The 22739-nt window shown below is 40.9% G+C and overlaps 6 protein-coding genes across 6 annotated transcripts; 4 read left to right on the forward strand and 2 right to left on the reverse strand.

The window, feature by feature from the left end:
• Positions 1-323: 323 nt before the first annotated feature.
• smcr8a (Smith-Magenis syndrome chromosome region, candidate 8a) lies at positions 324-6625 on the forward strand. The gene is made up of 3 exons (XM_088438137.1): positions 324-1436; positions 2197-3822; positions 4607-6625. Exons 1-3 carry the CDS (start codon positions 835-837, stop codon positions 5064-5066), a joined length of 2688 nt encoding a protein of 895 aa, XP_088294263.1. The 5' UTR covers positions 324-834; the 3' UTR covers positions 5067-6625.
• A 388-nt stretch (positions 6626-7013) lies between these two features.
• On the reverse strand, positions 7014-8276 carry bud31 (BUD31 spliceosome associated protein). The gene is made up of 4 exons (XM_088437328.1): positions 7991-8276; positions 7657-7779; positions 7398-7564; positions 7014-7304 (listed from the first exon to the last, which is right to left on the reverse strand). Exons 1-4 carry the CDS (start codon positions 8082-8084, stop codon positions 7254-7256), a joined length of 435 nt encoding a protein of 144 aa, XP_088293454.1. The 5' UTR covers positions 8085-8276; the 3' UTR covers positions 7014-7253.
• Positions 8277-8554: 278 nt separating this feature from the next.
• Positions 8555-11135, forward strand: pdap1b (pdgfa associated protein 1b). The gene is made up of 6 exons (XM_088436751.1): positions 8555-8720; positions 9005-9096; positions 9672-9758; positions 9830-9951; positions 10114-10265; positions 10680-11135. The coding sequence occupies exons 1-6, from the start codon at positions 8708-8710 to the stop codon at positions 10742-10744; spliced, it is 531 nt and encodes a 176-aa protein (XP_088292877.1). The 5' UTR covers positions 8555-8707; the 3' UTR covers positions 10745-11135.
• A 558-nt stretch (positions 11136-11693) lies between these two features.
• On the forward strand, positions 11694-17144 carry shmt1 (serine hydroxymethyltransferase 1 (soluble)). Its single transcript, XM_088436749.1, has 12 exons — positions 11694-11840; positions 13055-13168; positions 13340-13485; positions 13610-13725; positions 13820-13980; positions 14624-14705; positions 14903-15115; positions 15189-15302; positions 15968-16090; positions 16238-16354; positions 16421-16531; positions 16743-17144. The coding sequence occupies exons 2-12, from the start codon at positions 13076-13078 to the stop codon at positions 16913-16915; spliced, it is 1449 nt and encodes a 482-aa protein (XP_088292875.1). The 5' UTR covers positions 11694-11840; positions 13055-13075; the 3' UTR covers positions 16916-17144.
• A 342-nt stretch (positions 17145-17486) lies between these two features.
• Positions 17487-20682, forward strand: cpsf4 (cleavage and polyadenylation specific factor 4). Its single transcript, XM_088436750.1, has 8 exons — positions 17487-17898; positions 17986-18036; positions 18140-18292; positions 18373-18468; positions 18742-18835; positions 19273-19345; positions 19452-19610; positions 19729-20682. Exons 1-8 carry the CDS (start codon positions 17796-17798, stop codon positions 19795-19797), a joined length of 798 nt encoding a protein of 265 aa, XP_088292876.1. The 5' UTR covers positions 17487-17795; the 3' UTR covers positions 19798-20682.
• A 363-nt stretch (positions 20683-21045) lies between these two features.
• On the reverse strand, positions 21046-22438 carry atp5mf (ATP synthase membrane subunit f). The gene is made up of 4 exons (XM_088436752.1): positions 22334-22438; positions 21559-21666; positions 21371-21487; positions 21046-21171 (listed from the first exon to the last, which is right to left on the reverse strand). Exons 1-4 carry the CDS (start codon positions 22419-22421, stop codon positions 21143-21145), a joined length of 342 nt encoding a protein of 113 aa, XP_088292878.1. The 5' UTR covers positions 22422-22438; the 3' UTR covers positions 21046-21142.
• Between the last annotated feature and the right edge of the window lie 301 nt (positions 22439-22739).

Raw genomic sequence — 22739 nt, forward strand, 5'->3', positions numbered from 1 at the left:
AAATATAGGTAAAACTTTTGCTCGAAAAAAACACTGACATGTATCAAGGGGGGGTAAATGTCACGTTATTATGTTTCAATATTATCGCTGTCTGAAAATTATAATACGATTACAAACAAATGAGTTTTGTTTATTAATCCCCGTTGTAATGTTGCGCAATTGCACCAATGTCCACCGAAGCTTTATTGTTACAAGGATGGATTTTAAATAGAGGAAAAATAATGACACATCTTAAAATGTTAGCTCGTCGCAACTTGCGCAAGTGTGTAGTTCTTACATCGGATTGGTGGACGAGTCACCTGACTCGCCTTCAAGCAGCTGGTTAAACATGGCGTCAGTCTGACAGCGTAATAATGATGTCGCTCCTGCCTGTTAGCGTAGTGGTTACTGGGCGCATCTGTATATCACACACGTCGACGTGATGGAAATGAAGACATGAAGAAAAGACGGAGGGAGCGGCGTGATTTTATTGTGCGGATGCTTGACATTGCATGGAAGAACTGATGCTGGCCGGATGCACGGATTGGAGCTATATAATTGCTTTTGTTGGTAGGACGCTGACCTGGGTGCATGTCAAGAACCCGGTTTTAACGTTGATCGTCATATGCTGTGGACTGAAACCCCAATGCCAAAATTGAACACTGGGACACATTTTCCGCCTAATATCGTAGGTATTTTGGTGGAACCGTATGTCAGTGTGTGGACAATGAGACAACGGTGATCAGTGTGACTTTACATTGTCCATCTGCCTTTCAGCCTCGCTCTCCGCCTGCTTGTTCATAATTGATAGCTGCACAGTGTGGTGTCTCTCATGCCTTGCTCAACGGTAGCACTATGATAGGTTCACCTGACGTGGTGGCTTTCACAAAAGAGGATGATGATGGTCAGACCACTCCTGACCCATGGGCTATTCCAGAGGAGTTCTCCATTCCCCTCCACCCTCCGGCTGACTCCAACCCTTGGGCCAAAACGTCCTATGCTAAGTTCACAAAAGATTTCATCCTCATTTCTGAGTTCTCGGAGCAAGTGGGCCCTCAGCCTCTCCTCACCATTCCAGATGACCCCAAAGTCTGCGGCACTTTTGACCTCAACTACTTCTCCCTACGCATCATGTCAGTGGACTATCAGGCATCCTTCGTGGGGCATCCGCCTGGCACCGGGTACCCTCGGCTTAGTTTTGTGGAGGACTCGCGGGTCGTACTGGGTGACTCTAAAGAGGGCGCTTTTGCCTACGTCCATCACCTTACACTGTACGATCTGGAAGCTAGGGGCTTTGTGCGGCCCTTTTGCATGGCGTACGTTTCAGCAGATGAGAGGAAGATCATGTTGCAGTTTCGGGAGATGTCTGTCCGCTTTTCGAAAGCTTCAGAGTGCTTGAAGGCTGGCAACCGCAGAGCCTTCGCCAAAGAACTCCAGAGGAAGCTTCGAGACCTAGAGTGAGTGCCTTCTTGAGTCAGCAGAATCAGGGTTCATAGCTAGGAACATTTTACACAAACGCATAGCATGCACCATAACTTTCTCCGCTTTCTCTTAAAATGTTATTTATCAAAGAAACTTGTGAATGCAATTTTCTGTAGAATGCCCAAAAGCCAACGCCATACAACTTGGCAATTCATTTAAATGAAAAATGTTAAAGCAAGACAAAAAAAAACCTTTATTCAAATCAGTGCTCAACAAGGTGTATTGACATAAGTTTTTTTTTTACAGTAGAAAAAAACATGCCAACTACCAAACAGAAAAGGTGTCCCCACTGGTTAATTGTGTTGATTCAGTCTGCTGAAAAAATATATTGAACTATTCTACACATAGACTATATACTGGCACTTAGCTGACAAATATATTATTGATATTGGGGAAAAAGGTTAAATTAGTAGGGTTGTGTTGATCACATTTTTCTGCAGTCTGAATCACCTGATTTTGAAGATCTGCCGATACCAAGTACCTTGTAACCTAATAAGCCCCACCTAGGAAAGAGGAACCCGTTCGCTCCCTCCCCCCACTCGCTACTCAGACTCAAAATATGATTATTAGCTATAAAAGTTGTATAAGTATACCTAAAACTTTACAGCATTATACAGTTATACAGATTAGTCTAAAAGAGAAAAAAATAAGTTCATCAAAGTGCCTGAAACTGAAAAAAAAAACGATATAAATATATATAAATTTACAAAGATAACCACATTTTTTTCTTCTCAGGTACACTCACACTGTTCTGCAAAAGGAGGAGGGCCTTCAGAGAGAGGCGGGGCCTCAGTGCATGTACTCCGCTTACGCTGTTGAAAAGGCCAACGAGCTGGCCAACGTGGAAAAGAGCATATACGAACACAGAGACCTTCTGAGACAGATCAGTTCATACCCGCATCGCCCCCGCCGGGACCCTCAGGCTGTTACATGTCAGATGTGTATGCGCGAGTGTGAAGAGATCTTTGGCCAGTACGCCAAGCAAGCCAAGCCCTTGAGTTGCACTGATGCAGGCAAGAATGGCGGCAACACTGTTCAGGGACGTAATGGTCATCATGGGGACCAAATGGACTTCGGCGCGGACGAATATGAACTCGTTCAACGCAGGCCTTCCTATACGCCGCAGCTGATCAAAGCCAAGTCGGCAAAGTGTTTTGACAAGCGCCTCAAGACCCTCCAAGAGCTGTGCGATGACACCTTCTACGAGGCCACCGTGGAGCTCTTGAAGGAAACGGAAAGGAGTTTCCGAGGTGACTTGTGCTTTCTACACACGCGTCGATTGGATCTCTCCCTAAGGAGGAAGCAGAAAATGATGAATTTTCTCTTTGAAGAGGAGCTCTGCGAAGATGACTTTGATCTTGATGGAAAGGCCACATTAAGACCGTTTTGTGCTGTGAACCATGCTGTAGACAACTCCACATTCGTAAATCCAGTACCTGTCCTTCTTGGATCAGAACCTTCAAAGCATTTCAACTCTGCCTCTGAGACTAGCCATATTCCAGACCTCAATCTCGAAGACAACAATCTCAAGCCCTCCTGTTTCGACCAGGAATTGGAAACTCAAAAGTGCTCAGAGAAACCCAATGGAAACTGTAGTAACCAAGAAAATCCTAAACCAGAGGGTCCGGACGCCGAGTTTGACTCGACCCCAGACCGCGACCATAAAACCGATGTGGATGGTGAGAGCAACAGAGAATGGGTGGAGGCCATTAATGATGAAGATGGGGCACCCGCGACTTTGTCGAGAGACGCTACGAGGAAGGAAGGGTGCCAGAAAGATTCCAAGTTCGTTCCTATGGATGCTTCATGCTGTATGACCCACGAAGGTTTTCTCGATAATTCGCCTGATGCGGTGCCGCATCTCACCGTCCACCTGCAGAATGCTCAAATCCTTGTAGTCAACCAGGAGCCCCAGGCCCTACTTCCACTCCAGGATGACTATACCGTTGGAACCCCGTGCTCAGAGAACCACACAGCCGGACTCCTGGGTGACGCGGCGTCCCGTACCTCGGCCGAGGACGGGTCCGATTGTACCATGAGTGCATCGACGGGTTCCGACTGGACTGCCTCCCCTCTCGGCAACGGGGGGATGCTGACCCTTCGTCAGAAGAAGAAGGCCGGGCACGGCGCCTTGAGATTCGTGCGACAGTACCCCTTTGCTATGCGGGCTTTGTGGTGTTTGCTCAGCGGCAGGACGCTGGTGGTGCTTGGGGGGGATGAGGCGAGAGTTCGACGGCTGGTTTCTGCTCTGGCCCTGTTTGTACCCGCTCCAGGAAAGTGCGGAGAACGTGTCCAGGCTTGGTTGTGCTGTCCTTTCACCCTGACTGACCTGCAAAGGTGGAAACTAATTGGATTGCAAAGGTATTGCTTATCTCGTTTTGGAGCGTTCAAGGGAAAAGAAATTTTATGTATTGCTCTGAAGGTTTCTCAGTTCCTCTGGATTCACTAAGACATCATATGCACGGAATAATTAGGAAATAAAAGAAATAATACTGTTAAAGACAACACAATACTATTTAGGCATAACCAATTATAGTGCAAAAACCTTTTGTTTTTCATTTGGAAAAAGAACAAAATGTTTACAAAAATCATTTTTTTAATAATGTGATTATAATAAAATAACCAGAAATGTCAAAAGTCTTTTAAAATGACTCGTTAAAAAAATTATACTGACTGACCTTATAATCCGTAATGTTCTTTTGGCCTACCACAACTTTTAGTGGTGCAAAGATTAATTGACATCAAATTAATCTAAAGTTCTTTTGGATAATGGATTGTTTAATTTTGCCATACAGAAAAGTAATGAACCTATGCATTAACAAAATAAATAATAGAGAAATGCAAAAATGAATTAACGACTAGTTGATGATCAAATTCACCAAAAATAATTCTTGATTAATTTGATGAAGATTAATCAGTGGGTTTGTTAAATGTTCTGGGATTTATTTAGTCCATAATGAAAGCACACTCATCATCATTTTGAATGAAAAATAGGACATTTTCAAACCAAACCAGACTAAACATGTTACTCACCATGACCAAATCATTAAAATAAAGTTTGAGATTGACAAACAAATCCTTTTTTTCCCAATAACTATTAGTGGCAAGCCTTCAACTTTTGAACGTTTATCTTCCCGCCCACTAGAGTGGCCTCTCCCGTTGGATCCAGCATGCTGTACTCCCTTTCCCGCTACAGCCGCTACATCTCCATCCTGGACGCTGACCAGAAGACCTTACGCTGTCCACCCTATCGCGGCAAACTGCTGGCCAACATGGCCGACCACCGCACTTACATCCGTCGTGGCTCCACCTACTTCCTCCACGTCCAGAGCACACTGTGTCATCTGGCGGCCAAGGCCTTTCTTTTCACCTTCACCCACCACCTCCACTTGCCGATCAACGCCACGGAGGGGCCGGATGGCGTGGAGGCCCGCCGCCGCTGCTTCCTGCAGGAGCAACTAGGGCTGGAAGAAGACGACCAGCAGATAGTGCTCTACCTCAGCCACCTGATCACTCAGCACTACCTGCACGCCGCTGACGGCCGCAACGCAGCAGCGCCTTCTTTTAATTTTAACTACACCACCAGCGTTTTATACAAAATCTGATCTTTTACAGGAAGACTCCATCCATTTTGTTTTTAATGGACTAAATATGATCTTAGGGATGATCGTTTTAGTTTTGAGACCAAACTGCACTGGTTTTATTATTATCTCTGCACATCTGCCTTGCTGTTTTTCTCCGGTATTGTGTGTGCGGAAATCAAGGAAACATTAGTGAAAGTGGTTGAGTTGTGAAGGCATGCTAAGACAAACGTGCACACTGTAATCCCAACACGGCAGAGAAATTGTCAATATTTGCATATGGCTGGGGTTTCATCTGGGAATCGGTCCCATTTCAAACACGCATATGCCAACAGTATCTTTATAAATTTGTTTTTATTGTTGTAAATAAATTGTACACTACTGTTCGTGTGCTGAAATGGCTTGTTTGCTCCAAGGCAAAATTATGCTAATATTCTGTCATTGGCACCTAGCATAGAAATCCCTCACAATTTTCAACCACGCTCTCACTTAGTTTGAATCCAGTGGTGGACATGAATTCTTTGACCCACACTCTTGTAGAAACAATTTTTCTTGTTTTTCCCAAATGGGCCTGTAATGGTGGATTTTTACCAGTTAATTTTATTATTGAGAACAGGAATATATTCCAAAGGCTGTTACCACTCTATTAAGGTCAAGTGACAGTGCATGTGCTGAGAAAGAAGTGATCACACAAATATTCGCCCTCAAGAGCGTGCAACAGCAAGGAAAAAATCTGGTGATTTGATCCACTGTTAAGAAATTTGTGGTATTTAACTCCCAGTCAGGAAAACATCCAAGCTATTTAACCTTTATGTATAGAATTTCACTGTTGTCTTACAGGTGTGAGTGTCGTGCCAGCATGAGACCGTCTTGTGCCACAGTCAAATATATTGGTAATGTTTCTGCTTTATCATGTGTTAAAGAGTAGTTATGGACAAGATGCTCAATCCATTTGGGTGAGAATGATTTGCTATAACCTGATCAGTTGTCTACTGAATGTAATCACAAATTCAATCCAGTTCCACAAACAAATCTTTGAAGTCTGAAATCAGCCGTTGAAACAACCCTGTAGAAAAGTATTCTCTATCTAATACAGGTTTTTTTTTTCTGTTGCTTATTATGTGGTGTTGTTGAAATTCTGTATCCACTATGTACATGTGACTGCATGGGGTAAAACGTCATTGAGCGGCTAACTTCCCTTTTGCAAACTAAAGGGGAAAAAATGCAGCGCTTCACTCAACTGTATCAAAGGCTAATTTTAATTTAGACTCCTGAGCAACATAACATCACAGCTGACACTTCTTTTTTTTACCCGATTTGCTGCATGTGATGTTGAATTAGCAATTTTCCCTGTAATGCAAAAAAGTGAATGTAATCTGACCAAGCCATACCACAGTGCGCTTAACGTGTAAACACTAAATGTCCTTAAGTTACATTTGCATGTCTGTGCACATTTCGTATCACATTGTGAAGAGGGCGATGTTCAGCTGATTGTGTCTTCTTTTTTAAAAAAAAATAATATAGCTCATATTGATCTACATGCTTTTAGGTCATTTTCCCAATAAATTATTTAAATCCATTAACACTGGAGTTAAATGAGTCGTTTATGATCCTGTGCTATTGAACAACTAATGCAACTGACCGGTCATTAAACATGAAGTGCTCCAAGACTCGTATTTGTGTGACTTGCTTCCGTGATGACGTGAGTGCTAGCTTTTGAGGCGGCATGAATAATAAATCATCATTGGGGAAAACAGCTCGTTCTCCTGCAGGAACATGATCAAAAAGAATAAGATATTGCATGTATTATTGAATAGTCGAAACTTCATTTAGAACTAATTCCATTATTTCTTAATGTGATGACCTATCTATTGATCTTTAAAATCTTTAATCACTTTAACCTGGTGAAGGTTAGTACATGAGTAGCTATTTTTTTTAAAGTGTACATATTAAAGCATGTGTGACACGAAGTCCATCAGAATTGTTTTATTCAAATTATTACAACAAAAGAGGTTTTAAAAACAAAATCACTTCACACCGAGCCCTCGTAAATGACATAACATATGTCACATCTGAGAAGGGAAAAAAAAAGATGTAACAACCAAGACCTGCAGGGAATGATGCTGATGACAGTAAAGAGTAAGTTCTGAGGCAGGTGATGAGATGCAAGACAGCAAAGGTGAAGGCTGGACAAATCTTTATGTCCTGCACTTAACCGGAACATCCTCTGCATCCACAGTGGGTGCATTCAATGATCCTTCCCTACGAGAGACAAGAAGTCAAAAATAATAGATTACATGGGAAAGATCTTCCCAATCACTAAATAAATAATCCAAAAACTCCTTCAAGACTTACAACTTCCAGCTTGCTCTTTGGAACTCTGCAAATACAGTTCGTCCCAAAGTTGGTGTCTCGGGTTTGGATGCAACGCAGGCAGCAAAGGTTCTCGTAGCCCTGCTTCTTCCACTTGGCTATCAGGTTCTTGTCAGCATAGCCTTCCTTGACGCAATACTCGTACAGTTCTGCAAGGACACACAAAAAAGAATGTTTTAGATCACGTCTTACACACAATACTCAGAAGACAAATTATAGAGATAAATACAATCCCCCTTACCTCTGCTGATGGCTTTTCGTTTGAAGAAGAGGTCGTAGATGTACCGGCTCCGCTGGTGATGCAGTCTGAAAATTGGCCAAAGAGCTTCCACTTTCCTCTTCCCCTCATGAGGTTCCGTTTCAGCTGAGAGCAAACAGAAAATGCTTACATTGAAACGAATAACCTGGTAGAGCGAACGACGGAAAGCAACAGGCAACGTGTTAACTCCATATTTGGAATCGAAATGTTCAAATTAGGGTTTGTTACACGTTTCAAAATACTGCCATTTATTTTGAATACAATAAAGATCAACGGGGCCGTTGGGTAAAATTATTGCTAATTTGTTTCGGCCTACCTTCCCTCATTTTCTGATCCAGCTCATCCAGAGTAGGCTCAATGAGTTCCCAGCCATCTGGCGGTGGCTTGCGACTTCGCTTAACTTTCGGCATTTTCCCTGAATGTGTCGGATTTCGAACAAAGGCTCTTAATGTTTTCTTTCTTTGCTAGCAAAAACGTCTCAGGCCCTTGAATTAGCCGTCACCGGGGTCCATTGGAAGATCGCCTCGTGGTGACGTCATCGCACAATATATTTAGTTGTATTCCTTTTTTATTCGAACAATTTTATTCGGGTTGGCTTGGCATTAGCTTGTTCCCAAACGTGAATTTAGGTCTGTTTACAGAAAATTTCTGAGACATAATTGGCGCAAATAACATGTCGTAGTTTCGTGACATTGCATCACTTTATGCCACAAGTTGAATGCCCTTAGGGAAATAGAAAAATGTTTTGTTTGGATGTTTTAATCAGTAATTCATAACATAAAGATAAAAATGTACAAACATAGGGTTGGTGTACTAATATGTGATTTTGCAGAGAGAATGGTTTGACGTAGCCCCGACCATTTTTTTTCATTTGAAGATATTTGAACAGGCATATCCTTGGCCAGAACTCATCACTGCTGGATTGTTGCTCTTCTCCGAGTTTAGCCAGCTGTCGGCTTTCCTCGTCCTTAAATGTCTCTTTGTTAATTTATCGTCAGTCAGATATTGATATATACAGTATTAATATCTCAAAATGCCTAAAGGAGGTAAGATGCATTTGTAAAACCTTATTTTTTCTCGTGAATGCACATAGATACTTTTTGTATAGCATTAGCATGGGTTAGCCACTTTAAATGGGTAATGGTCGCCTGTGAAAATCAAGCAAAGTAGGATCAATTTGCGATTCTATTCGCTTGGTGGCCTTTAACAATACACTAATGTAATCGCTATCAAAGCCTTTGCTTTCGATGTGTGTGTAATAGGTTTCCGTCGTCATTGTGAATTGTAAACAACAGGGTAAATCTGTTCACGTCTGTCATCTTCACTGTAGGTAGGAAAGGTGGCCACAAGGGTCGCATGCGGACTTACACGAGTCCAGAGGAGATCGACGCCCAGATGGAGGCGGAGAAGGAAAGGAAGATGGTAGTTAATATATCCATTCATCCTTTTTCGAGAGCCACTTATTCTCACTAGGGTCTCAGGCCTGCTGGTAGTCATCCCAGCTTTCAGGACATACAGAGATGAACAACCATTCTTGCACCCAGTCACACCTTAGGACAATTTACTTTGTCCAATACACCTGCCATGCATGTTTTTGGAGTGTGGGAGGAAGATGCATGCAAACTCCACACAGGAAGGCCAGAGCGAGGTGGATCTGTGAGGCAGACATGCTAACTACTGTTCCACCGAGCCGCCGGTAGTGTATTTATTTAAACAAAAATGGGACTAATGCTAATAAATTTAATTCATTACTCTCGTGTAAGGTCTAAACAGTTGAATCTGGTAAAACTGCGGCTCGGAGGGAGCAAATGCTAGACATTCACTACGGGATTAATCTGGTGAAAGGTTTATAAGCCTTTGTGAAGGACAATTTCTATTCTAAAGAAAAATACCTTAACAAAGGTGCTATTAGGCACACCTGCAATAGTTGACCAGTGCCACTGTATGCATGTTTACTTGAGTTCTTTATGCACAACTTTCTTTAATTTGGATTTCAGAATGAGGATGAGGGTGCAGCTCAGAATGACAGTGCGGAGAAGTTACAAGCATCAGGTTCAGATGATAGTGATGATGAAGGTTTACAGGTACTTCCACGCTATCTTTTTTTCCTCTACATTTCAAGACTGCACTCTAAACTGTTGCAATGTATTTGCAGAGGAAGAGAGTAGGTGTGGAGGGCTTGATAGAAATTGATAACCCCAACAGAATTGCTCAAAAATCCAAGAAAGTGACACACATCGAGTTGGATGAGCCCAAGCAATTGTCGAGGAGAGAAAGGTGCGTGTAATCCAATTGTTTGACTCCATAACACAATTCTTTAGCAAATGCATCATTTTTCAGTTGAACTGTCATGATTACAGCATATCAAATAGATGATCTCTGTAATATTCGGTTTAATCCCAGTGTTTTATATGTATCTTTTTCTACTTCTGTGCACAGAGAGGAAATAGAGAAGCAAAAAGCAAAGGAGCGCTACATGAAGATGCATCTAGCAGGGAAGACGGACCAGGCCAAAGCTGATCTAGCCCGCCTCGCCATCATCAAGAAACAGAGAGAGGAAGCAGCGAGAAAGAAAGAGGAAGAGAAAAAAGGTATGTCGTTTGGTTGTGGGGTGTGCAACTTATGGTGCCTTGAGATACTGGACAAGTGACTTGCCAAGTGTTCTTCAAGATACAAGCCCTCATGCGATGGATTTATTTTCTTTTGTCTAATATTTGAGATACAACCTCTGCTTCAAGTTACATATTGCTATTGGTTTGTATAAAATATTATATTCTACTGTTATATTTTTGTTTGGGGAAAAAAAACAATTTAATTTTTTATTTTGGTGTGATGAAACTTGTTATTTCATCGGATTTTAAATCGGATGCTTTGCAAATGTGGTCTCACAACAAATTAAACTTGTATCTCAAGGCACGTTTGCATATATTTATAATGAATAAATGGTAAATAATATACAGAATTAAAATGCATGTCCTTACCCACATTTTTGTTCATTCTTGCAGCAAAAGAGGCAAAAGAAGCAGCGGCGGCGGCGGCTAGAGGATTAAATTCCCTCTCATTAAAATGATGCAGAGTATTTTTCAGAACCATTTCCCCACTTTTATGGACTGGCGCAATATGAATTTGACTATTGGGGGAACATGTTGTGAAGAGTATTCATTTTACTGTTGGAATTTGGCATGGAATTAACAATCAGATTGGTAAAGCTGCAGCTGGATCACATACAATTGGAATGAAGCTACATGCTTTTACATATGATTAACACTGGTCATAGTACAATGTCCATTTTGCTTAATGACCTTATCGACGCTATGTTTCCCTTGGGTTTTACACTGTATATAACTGAGTCATGAAAATACTTCAGATTAATATGATAAAAAATGTTCAAACATTTATTTCTTGATTCAGAGTCAATTCGTATCTTCATGTCAATGGTTCAATACAACAGTTGATTCGTTTTTTGTTGTTGTTCTTATTTTTTGGCAAAAAAAAACAAAACATCTTGTCTTGATCATCGTGGCTGACTCAATCCATCTGCTGATTCAAATTGATGCTTTAATTATCTTTGGTCAAAAAGTAATGTTTATATATATATCAATATCATCAATGACAGCTGCAATAGACTGAGAAGTATTATTCCTCAATTCAAGGACGTTAAAATGGTAATCACAAAGTGTCAGCAATAGTGATATGTTCACAAAATAAATTATTGACTTAAGTAATTAATATTTGCCCACAAAATATTATTAGTATTATTTAAAAGCTGAGGGTGTCCCCTGGAGTTCTTTCAAGTACCCCCAGAGATTACTGTACCCCAATTTGAGAAGCACTTTTCCTTTCCTTTTTCCTTTTTTTAAGCACGATGCTCTTGTGAAATTGCCCATCTACAACATTTCTGTCAAAGCCGAACCCGAAGACTGTCTCATCCCAAGAGCTCGGTAGCACTGCAGTTGCAAACGCCCGGTGAACAGCGGCGCTCTAGTGCATAAACGTCAGACGCCCTAACCAACGAAGAAGAACTTTGTTAGTTAGGACATTCGATTGGTTCAAACTTTGGCGGACTTTTACCTCCGTCACTGTGGCATTTTTCCCCCCTCCCTCTTTAACCCGTGATTCTAGGTTCGTGTTTGACAACGTCAGTTCTTCCTTGCATTCCTTGGCGGGTGAGTTTAGCGTTGACTAATATTATAGTTGCAGGACAATCTTAAAAGTTAATATTTATGCCTGCTCGTGGTTGTGATTGCGCGTTCAAAAATAGCTTTTGTATTTTGAACGTCTTTGCCGTTTGAACGTTGCATGTGTTGCAATTTGCAATGGCTGTCCTGACCTGACATTTTACAACTTTAGCGCTAGGTGAAAAAAAAAAAAAAAAAAAAAAAACGGCTAACGGGTATGCTATCATGCGCTAGACTGCAGTTGATTTTTTTCCGTGTACATTTTTTTAATGCAGCTGATTCTATGTTGGTTAAAATCTGTAAATAAATAGAACTGTTGCACTCTCGCGAATTTTGATTTATGACCATAACTTACTTTCTGTTGCAAGTTGACCTCGCGAAAAAAACTAGATAATAAAAAACTGTTTTTGTGGCTTTTCATTTATGACCATAACTTTATTGCAGGTTTACCTTGCAACTTTTCTTTCTATTTTTTCTATTCCTAAGTTGGACCAGGCAAAAAAAAGTATTTATTTAACAAATCAAAGAAACGTAAAAAATGGAGAAAAAGGGCAATCTCAGCTTTGAGGATTTCGGTAACTGCCTGTATTCTTGGGAACGTAAGCACGCGTTCAACGAGGGAAGGTGCGTACAAGTTAGTCAGTCCACCAGGTTATGCGCATAAAATTGTTTTTATTAAGTCAACTCATGTTTGCTTTGACCGTGCGATGGTTCAAAGTTTACATAATGGAGCCTCAACTGTTGCAACAGTCAACTTTCTCCGGATGCTTTTGACCCTTAATGATTATTATCCTGGTAAATAAACACTCGTGCACTTTAACAAGGTTTCATGTTTTTGTTTTTTGGTCGAACATACTTATCGTGGAATGCGATAAAAGATAATTTTGCTGCATAGTTTACATTTTCTTCATTTAAATCAAACCTTAAATGAATTTAAGTAAAAAAAAAATCATTTGGCTTCATTAGCCAAGATGCTGACACAAGATGTGTATGCAGCCCCTCGGGCAGCAATGTTTCTGGAAGAAAATGTCACTCTACATTGTACATGTGACACTGAATTAAATATCCTTTTGTCAAGTCAAATTTAGCAGCTTCACTGGATTCTAATTCTTTTCTGGTTGGCATTTTCATCTTGCGTGATGACATCACTGCTAATTCTCAAACTCATGGGTAATGAATGGACGGAATGCCATCTCCTTCAGGTCATCTCTGGAACAACAACCATGTCTTTAACAAATGGCAACATTGTCACCAAAGAAACATGGGATTCACACAACAAGATGATGCTGGAACCTTTGGCTGTCAATGACGCTGAGGTCAGTGTTTATGTAAATATGTTTGATTACTATTTGAACACTGTGATATTACTGGTAGCCAGTCTTAAATTATTACTTTGAGTTTTTGTTTATTCGGCAGCATTAATAATGTTTTTTTGGTTTTTGTATGGAGATTGTTTGAAAGGTTGATGTCTTGCATGTGTGTTTCAGGTGTTCTCCATTATTAAAAAGGAGAAGCACAGACAAACGTACGGGCTGGAGCTGATTGCTTCAGAGAACTTTACCAGCAGAGCTGTTCTAGAGGCTTTAGGGTCTTGTATGAACAACAAGTACTCTGAGGGATATCCTGGTCAGAGGTATGAGAATAAACACCTTTGGGAAATTATTTATAATTTGGGACTGCATTAAAAAAATAATTAAATAAATCAGCGTGATAGGGGGTTTCTTTCAATTTAAAAATACTCAATGGTCTCCATGTAGGTACTATGGCGGAACTGAGCATGTTGACGAGCTAGAGAGACTCTGCCAGAAGAGGGCGCTAGAGGCCTACGATCTCGACGCTGACAAATGGGGTGTAAACGTACAGCCATACTCAGGTAGCATTCATAAAAATATGGTTTATGCTTGTGCTATCCTATTTTATGCGGATATATAGACTATTTCTATGTTTTTCTATTTTTGTCTCTGTAGGTTCTCCTGCCAACTTTGCGGTCTACACAGCCATTGTGGAACCACATGGTAGAATCATGGGCCTGGACCTTCCCGATGGCGGTCACCTCACACATGGCTTCATGACTGAAAAGAAGAAAATCTCTGCAACGTCCATATTTTTTGAGTCCATGCCGTATAAGGTAGTCACATACATTTTTTTACACTCACCTCTAAAAAGCAAAATTTCAAAGCCCTGTTCTGACTTTGCAAATTTATTCTTCTAGAGCAAACAAATCCCTCACTTAATGAACACTTCATGTTTGGACAGCTACAACACTTTTGTTGATTCTATTTTCGTACGCCACATTTGAGATGTCATTTCAAGTGTAGTACTCAGAATTTATTAGGTTTTGACAATAATATGCCATTAATTTCCCAATAAGGACAATAGGACATTCCAAAAAATAGATGAATCCTTCAGTTAATGTATGTAACGTCAGTTTGGTGTGTAACGTCAGAAAAAAGGCAAAAAAGTTTATTGTTTTCCAAAGTAATACCAAGTGTGTTATTCGATTCAATGCATAGCTAATGTGTGCGTTAATTGAGTACCTACAGAATTCAGAATATTTACTGTTGACAAGTTGCTGAAATTTTGAGCATTTGGACAATTTTAAATTAAAAAGGCTTCTAACAATCTTATGAATACTAATTATCGTTTAATTTGAAATAGATGTCGACTATTCGTTGCGCCTTTAGTTGTTTTGTTCATTTATTGATTCATGTCTGCGTCAGCAAAGCTGTTGCTTGTGCTTCATTGCTGAGACAAAAGTGTTTTGGTTTCAGGTGAATCCCGAAACTGGTTACATCGACTATGATCGACTGCAAGAAAATGCTCGCCTTTTCCACCCTAAACTCATCATTGCAGGTTGCCTATCGAATGCGCTCATATGCATGATTTCAAGTCTTTTAATCCAAAACACATTGAATGATATTTTTGCTCGGCGGGTTAACAGACCCGGTGTCGTCTATTTTAACCGAGGTTCTGTTGCGGAAACGTTTAACACCTACTGTAAAGAGAAAATTGAAAATCCAAACTGTTTTCTGCTTTTCTTCCCTTCATAGGTACAAGCTGCTACTCGCGTAACATCGACTACGCCCGGATGAAGCAGATCGCTAATGAGAATGGCGCATATCTGATGGGAGATATGGCGCACATCAGTGGTCTGGTGGCCGCCGGAGTCGTGCCTTCGCCCTTTGACCACTGTGATATTGTTTCCACGACGACGCACAAGACGCTGCGCGGCTGCAGAGCTGGCCTGATATTCTTCAGGAAAGGTCGAATCCTTTTTGTCTTCACGTATTTGGAGTTACCCAGACTTCGGTTTGATTTTCACTTCTTGTTCCTCAGGTGTGCGCAGCGTGGACGCCAAGGGGAAGGAGACTCTGTACAATCTCGAGTCTTTAATCAATCAGGCTGTCTTTCCTGGTCTGCAGGGTGGACCACACAACCACGCTATTGCAGGTGCCCTTCTTTATTCAACTTAATACCTAAACAGATTTTAACAGGGTTTAAGTGTCCTGCTTTAATGCTTTTTAATGCCGTTACAGGAACAGCACATTTATCTTTTCCAATTAAGAGTAAATTAATTGGAAATTGGAAATAATCAATGGACTAATCAACAGAATAATGGATTCTAAAAATAGCCAATAGTGAAAGCCTCCACTTATTTTCAAAACATTTGATCTGTTTTTTATGTGCGCAACAAGTTTTTTTGCGACACAATTTTACCGTAGAGATGCAACAAATAAAATATTTTGTCATCTCGATTCGCTGAATAAAATACACCTAGAATTACAACTACAAATGTTGTTCCACACTTTAATCATTTAGGGGCAGATGGCACAGATTTTTTTTTTTTGATCCAACCAAATTTTTGCTGGTTTAAAAAAAAAAAAATTCTGAGGATACATCCTTGTAAAAAGATTGAGAACCACCAGTCTATTTTATATCAGTAGCTAGCTGTTCGATCCATGTTTGATGTGAGTCTAAACTTACATTATAAATTTGCCCTTGTTTGTGACATTGACAATTTTGATTCCTAATATAAAGAATGGTACATGGAATTTGCTCAGTACTGCTTTTATTTTTCATGCTTTTCAAAGCATTTATGGTTTTTATTTCGCCAGGTGTTGCGGTAGCTCTCAAACAAGCCATGACACCAGAGTTCAAAGCTTACCAGGCCCAGGTTCTTGCCAACTGCAAAGCCTTGTCCACGGCCCTCATCGAGCACGGCTACAAGATTGTCACTGGTTGGTGTCACTGAAACCCTCCGGCACGACAAGTAGAATTTTTGTTATTATTTTCTTGAACACAAGGGGCGTGTGGAATCTCATTTTGTCAGTAAGATAGAAGCTTTTGAACATCCATGATGTTTACGTTTATATATACATTTTAAGGTGGTTCTGACAATCACCTGATCCTGTTGGACCTGCGCAGCAAAGGGACCGACGGAGGACGAGCTGAAAAGGTTCTGGAAGCCTGCGCTATTGCTTGCAATAAGAACACCTGTCCAGGTATAGTGCAATTTTTCATTTATGGATCTGTATTCATCCATCTCATAGTTTGATCTTTTTATGCAGGGGACAAAAGTGCTTTACGCCCCAGCGGACTGAGATTTGGCTCCCCAGCTTTGACCTCCAGAGGTTTGGTGGAAGATGACTTTAGGAAGGTGGCAGACTTTCTCCACAGAGGTTAGGAATTTGCAGCTTCATCACTGAGGCCGTTATAATAATATATTGATACTCGGGCTCTTCTTCACCCAAACTAACAGTTTTCTGTAGTTGCACTAACTGCTCTGGTTCTCAATAAAGGTCAAATTAAACCCAGATTAGAAAGAATTGTGTTAGAAGTAGAACGTCAATATCAGAAGCTCTCTTAGCTTTCTATTGTCTTATCTTACAGGCATTGAGCTGACATCGGAGGTACAAAGAAGTCTGGATCCCAAGGCCACTCTGAAGGAATTCATCCAGGCGTTGGCCCAACAAGAGAAGTTCCAGCAGCGTGTGAATGAGATCAGGACAGAGGTTGAAGCTTTCGCTGGGCATTTTGCCATGCCTGGCCTCCCTGAGCTGTAAAATGTGATGACTCAACTGATGGTTGTTGTTGGACTGATAATTATGGAAACTATTGCATACAATTTTGGATGTGTGAAATTGGGTGTTTATTACTGAAACTGTTATATGCAGCTCAAGGCATCAAATTGAGACACCTTTTGGGAAACCTATTAATATTTTTTTAAACTGTGCTGGCGTTTTGACGTCGCGGCTGCATTTAAGATTAAATGATTCAAATCTTCAAATCCAATTCATCCTATTCAAATTATTTGTCTCAGTCTCTTCCCTATCAACAACTTAATTGTTTTCAGACCAACTTGTTGAAGCTGCCAGAGTAATAAAAGAAGTTGTTAAATAATATCCTGTTTATACACTGAAGTTATGGACTGTGCAGCACGTATTTATGTTTAGTATAATCACAACAGAGTCTCTCAAGCATTCACTTGTGAAAGAATCTGAAAAATTGCTATATCTAGCGACAAAACTGGATTTTAATTTCTGCCGCTCTGAAGTCCCAAAAAATCCGGTAGGTGGCGGTAACGAGTTTAAATGAGTTCGAAACCATTCGATTCAAACACGAGTTCTCGCAGGATACGGAAGTGACGTTTCTTAGGTCAGGGGTCGTTCTACTCGTCTCTCGTGCCAAGCGAGGAAACGTTTCGTGATTAAAAACAATTTTTAATCCAGGCCCAGGTTTAGGTCTTTCGTTCTACAGAATAGAGCACTGTCTTCCGGTTTTCTGGTGACTTTAACTGGCGTGATTAGCCTAAGGGCTAGCTAGCCTGGCTAGCTTTTGGTTGGCGGCTGGAGGGAAAATGACCAGCTAATTGGCTCAATCGTAGTCAACTATCCGAGGCGTTATATTTCATTTGACCTGTCGACGAAATCATCGCCTTTAACCATGCAGGACATACTGGCTAGCGCGGACCACATCAAGTTCGATCTGGAGATTGCCGTGGAGCAACAGCTAGGGGCTCAACCCCTGCCGTTCCCCGGCATGGACAGTAAGTGCTCGAATGCTAACTGCTAATTGCTATCCAGCCCACTCGAGACTGACGCTTTGACGGTAATATTGTTCCGCGTCCCCTTAGAATCTGGCTCTGCGGTGTGTGAGTTTTTCATGAGAGCAGCGTGCCTCAAAGGTAAACATTGCTGTGTGTGTTTTTTTTTTTAAACATGGAGATACTACACTCATTGCTACTGCAATAGGGAATTTAACATGCTTTGTTTACATTGCATTCCAAGGTGGGATGTGTCCTTTCCGTCACATCAGTGGAGAGAAGACAGTGGTGTGCAAGCACTGGCTCAGAGGACTTTGCAAAAAAGGAGACCAGTGCGAGTTTCTCCATGAATATGACATGACGAAGATGCCCGAATGCTATTTCTACTCTAAGTTTGGTGGGTTCACAGGACTTGAACACTTATGCTTGTGCTATATTTTTTTTCAATGTATACACTGTCTTTGTCACCTTAATTAGGTGAGTGTAGCAACAAGGAATGTCCATTCCTGCACATCGATCCCGAGTCCAAGATTAAGGACTGTCCCTGGTATGACCGAGGATTCTGCAAGCATGGTAGGTCCTTAAGGCAACTAGAGTGACGAACCGAATAATTTGCAGTGAAGGGGTTTTGCGGGTTGCAGACCATCCACTACTAGTTTGGCGTGATTGACGAACAGGTGTTTAACTAAGAAATGTTTTGTCCACAATATATCATCATAACCTCTTGACGCCTACTACCGTATCTTTAGTAATTAAGAATACTATGGATAGGATGAAGTAATTGCAGTCATGAAGGAATAGATGCCCAGACCTAATGCTTCTGTCTTGCACGTCTTCTTGTTGCAGGTCCTGACTGTCGACACAGACACACAAGAAGAGTGATATGTGTCAATTATCTGGTGGGCTTCTGTCCCGAAGGAAAATCTTGTAAATTTATGCAGTATGTATCATGTTTGCATTCAATCTTATCTCATTTAGTGCCCTTATCAGCGATATAGTCAAATTTCTATTTTAAAATAGGCTAATGACAATGTTTTCTTAATTACACCTGCACAAGGTGACAACATTTTGGATGGGTGGGAGGGGGGTTGCAGAATTAGAAATCAATTATTTGAGGCGAGGCACCAAATTCTTTGTGATCACAAGTTTGCTCAAGGACTCTTAAGACAGCATCCAATTCATGGTTGAGCTCACTTGTCACATGAACCAGTGTTTACGTTAATCACGACCAGCCCCGTGAAAATTGATTTTTGACCTCTCTTGTGGTCAATAGCAGTCTGGGTTTAAATGTCTTTGAGTTGCATTGCAGTTTTGCACCCTTCTGTCAAGCCTGAAATTTCCTTTTTTGATGTTTTTTTTTTTTTTTTGTCTCATTAGTCCCCGTTTTGAATTGCCAATGGGAACCTCCGAGCAGCCTCCCCTGCCACTGCAAAACCAAAATCAGACAAAGGTGATACGCTGCTCACACACAGGCACAAAGTGGCAATGCTGGCCATCGCGTTTGTGGTTCTAATGTGTGGAACACAAACCATTTGTCCTTGCTTTGATGGTTGCAGACAGGGCAAATGGGCCGCTCATCCTTTTCTGTCATCAACCTGACCAACACCAGCCCGGGCCAGCGGTCCAACAACAACTCCTCCATGCCTGCTAATCAACAGAATCATCTCATTTCCAACAGAGGGCCTCGGCCACTAGACCAGGTCACCTGCTACAAAGTAGGTCCCATCTTGTGCTTCTCAGTAGCAAAATTTGCTTTTTTAGCGTCTTATAAATGATTGAGTCATTATTTTCACAAAACGAAATACATTGTCGTTTTATTTTTCTTGTGTGCAGTGCGGAGAAAAGGGCCACTATGCCAACAAGTGTAACAAGGGCCATCTTGCCTTTTTGAGTGGACAGTGACCTTCAAGATTGTGTCATGAGACGGCAAGAAGAATGGACTCTGTAGTGTACAGGTTGATGGCTCATACAAAATGCCGAAGAACCTGTGATATTTTTTGTTTCTTCTGGTCAAATTATTCATACACAGGCACTGAGAGAGGTTTACATGACTTCAATTTGTATTGTTGATTTTTATACAGTGCGGGGAAACATCAAGATGCTGTTATCATTTGTGGTGTGCTCGAGTGAAATTCTTGCGAACAAAAAAAGTACACTCTAGAATAGTGTCTGATTTCTCATTGTGCTAGCCACCTTCTTCCCGAGGTCTCACATTTAGAAGCTTGCTTGTAAGATCAGAAGTAAAATTTTGATGTTGTTTGTGTGCGGGTTTCGTTCGGCAGGGCTGTTTAATTAGCCCTTCCCTTTTTTCCTCTTAAGTGACCAAAAGCCTCCATTTGCTTGGAAACTTGTTGAGCTGTTGGTGAGTGTGCTAACAAGCGAAATAAGCTGAATCTGGGACTACAAGAGAGTGTCTTGAACTACCAGAGGATGATGAACACAGATGAATTAGTCTGTTTTTGAAAGACCACCTTAGTACCTTTGCCCCTTGAAGGAGGAAGAGCATGGTGATACACGTAAAGTCAAAGCGTGATAATGTGCTTGCAATGTGAAAAACCATCTGAGATGATCACTGGACAGAACATCAGGCAGGATTTTTTTTTGTGTGTTAGGGGACATGACACATTTTTGTTAGTCAGCCTCTGAATTTATTTGAGTGATAGCTACAATAGTTTGGATTTTAAGGACTGTGTTTTTATCATGAAGTATCCCGGTCATGCGGTTACCATGCAGTGGCTTTGGCTGGTTCCTCAATCTGCTTTAAGCCTAATAAAACTGTCCAACCCATTTTAACAAAATGTGAACAACTTTGCTACTGATGTGCCTCAAAGCTTTTAAGTTTGCTTGTTGCCTCATGTGTAGTGACAGATGTTGCCCCCCCCCCCACCCTCCAACATACCTGACGTCACCAACAATTAACGAGAAGTATAGCACATTAGTTGTGCTTCAGTGCAACAACCATCAGATACATTTCACCAACAGGTCAAACCCCCAAAATACTTCCGCACAAGAGACACAAGCTGCATTGATCGCTACCTATACAAGATCAAATGTTGCGCAAGGTAGAATGAAGTGTGAGGACAATTTCTCCTCAAATGTATCGAATTAGAAATCCTCATCTAATTTTTTGCGCCAAAACAAAAGCCACAATAGCTCCTAATATTGTTTATTGGTCACAACGATCACATATTGAACAAAGAGCTGAGAAAGCAAAGAGTAGGAGAAGCTCAAGGTCTGATGGCGCTTGTTAGTGGTACTTCCTCCAGCGATCATGTTCTACAAAGGAAGACAGAAAACCTGATCAAAAACTATTTTTTTATCTAAGAAATTGCACTTTCAATCCCTATATTCACACACCAAATTGTGATTTTCTTCCAAAATTGGTCACAAAACAATTTTTGAAGGATTGTGACAAACAGTGCGACACTAACCGAATGTTGTTGGGTTTTTTTTAAAAAGAAAGTGAGTCTCTTACTTATGTGGTCATATTCCCACACGTAGCTGATAGCCACGTAGCCGGCGAGCAGCATAGCAACTCCGCCAATGCCCCCTTTCCTCACGTTAATGTACTTGTTGTAGTATCTGTCGTGACCTGAAGGAATTAAATGAACAAATTAATAATAAAAGGGAGCAAAGGTTTGTGGTCAAAGCAGGTGTCCTCACCCCTGCGGATGGCAGAGATGATCCCATTGGGGGTAAAGTCTCGCGATCCGAGCCAGCGTCCCAACTCGCCCAGTTTCACGTCCATCAGACGCCTCTCAGCTAAGGGAACTATTAAAAGGAAATAATTAGTAAATCAGTTCAAATCAGGCTTTCACCTGGACTGAAGTTTGTATGTATTCCAAATAATGAAAGCTGTATGGGTATTGCCTGCATTATACTATAGAAAAATAAAGACCACCACAGTGAAGACGGCTCACTAAAGCTAATGTAAAGATATACAACTACAATAATCAAACAATTAGTTGAATACGCAATTAATACACAATGAGAGTGATGTCATATGACTAAATATCAGCCTAACTAAACAAAACCTCTATATAACGTATACAATGTCTTAAGCATAATTCTTTATCAATGTATTTATGAATAAGACACTCAAGAGGTATAGCATCTTCACAAGTCAGCCAAAACAACGATAAATGCGCTGCCAAGATAGTGGTGATCTGGTAACTGTCCAGCATTTTGTTTTTGTTTAAACCAATTAATTTATTGCGTCGTTTTAAAATATAATCAGCAATGACACGCAAAGTCCTTGACGTGACTTGAAGGATTCACTGCGGCCTTTGGGCTAACATACCCATAAACATTATTCGTTTACGAACAGCTAATAAAATAGAGCGCGTTAAATATGCTTAGATGCAGGTTTGTTTTAATTAATAAAACCCACAAAAGTGACAAGATCGTGAATATTTATGCAGAGGACACGCTACGGTACCTGGTCTGTCCGCCATCTTGAATGGTGGTGGTCGGTCGGCAGAGCTACCGAGAAGTCTGGGAACGGCCGCGATGCATGATGGGATCATTTGTAGTTTTTCCAGCAAACTGGATAAACAAACTAGTCATTTTTGAACGTGTTCGTAAAACAAGAGAAAAAAAAATCAATAACATTAAAAAGTACAGCGAGTGAGCTGTTTTTTTAATCGTTTAAGTTAAAAATGATAGGCAATGTGGTACTAGGCTAAAATGGAATTGAAAAATAAGCAGTTTATGCTTATTTATTATTCATTAGATGGTCTGACATCAGATGCATTGTAGTGTCACTGCTAAAATGGAGTTGCAACTCACGATTATTCAACAATATAATAACCTATTGTTGTTTTTTTTTAATTAATTGATGAATC

This window comes from Hippichthys cyanospilos, chromosome 16 (genome assembly GCF_059441005.1).
Source record: "Hippichthys cyanospilos isolate Australia breed blue-spotted pipefish chromosome 16, RoL_Hcya_1.0, whole genome shotgun sequence".
NCBI lineage: Eukaryota > Metazoa > Chordata > Actinopteri > Syngnathiformes > Syngnathidae > Hippichthys > Hippichthys cyanospilos.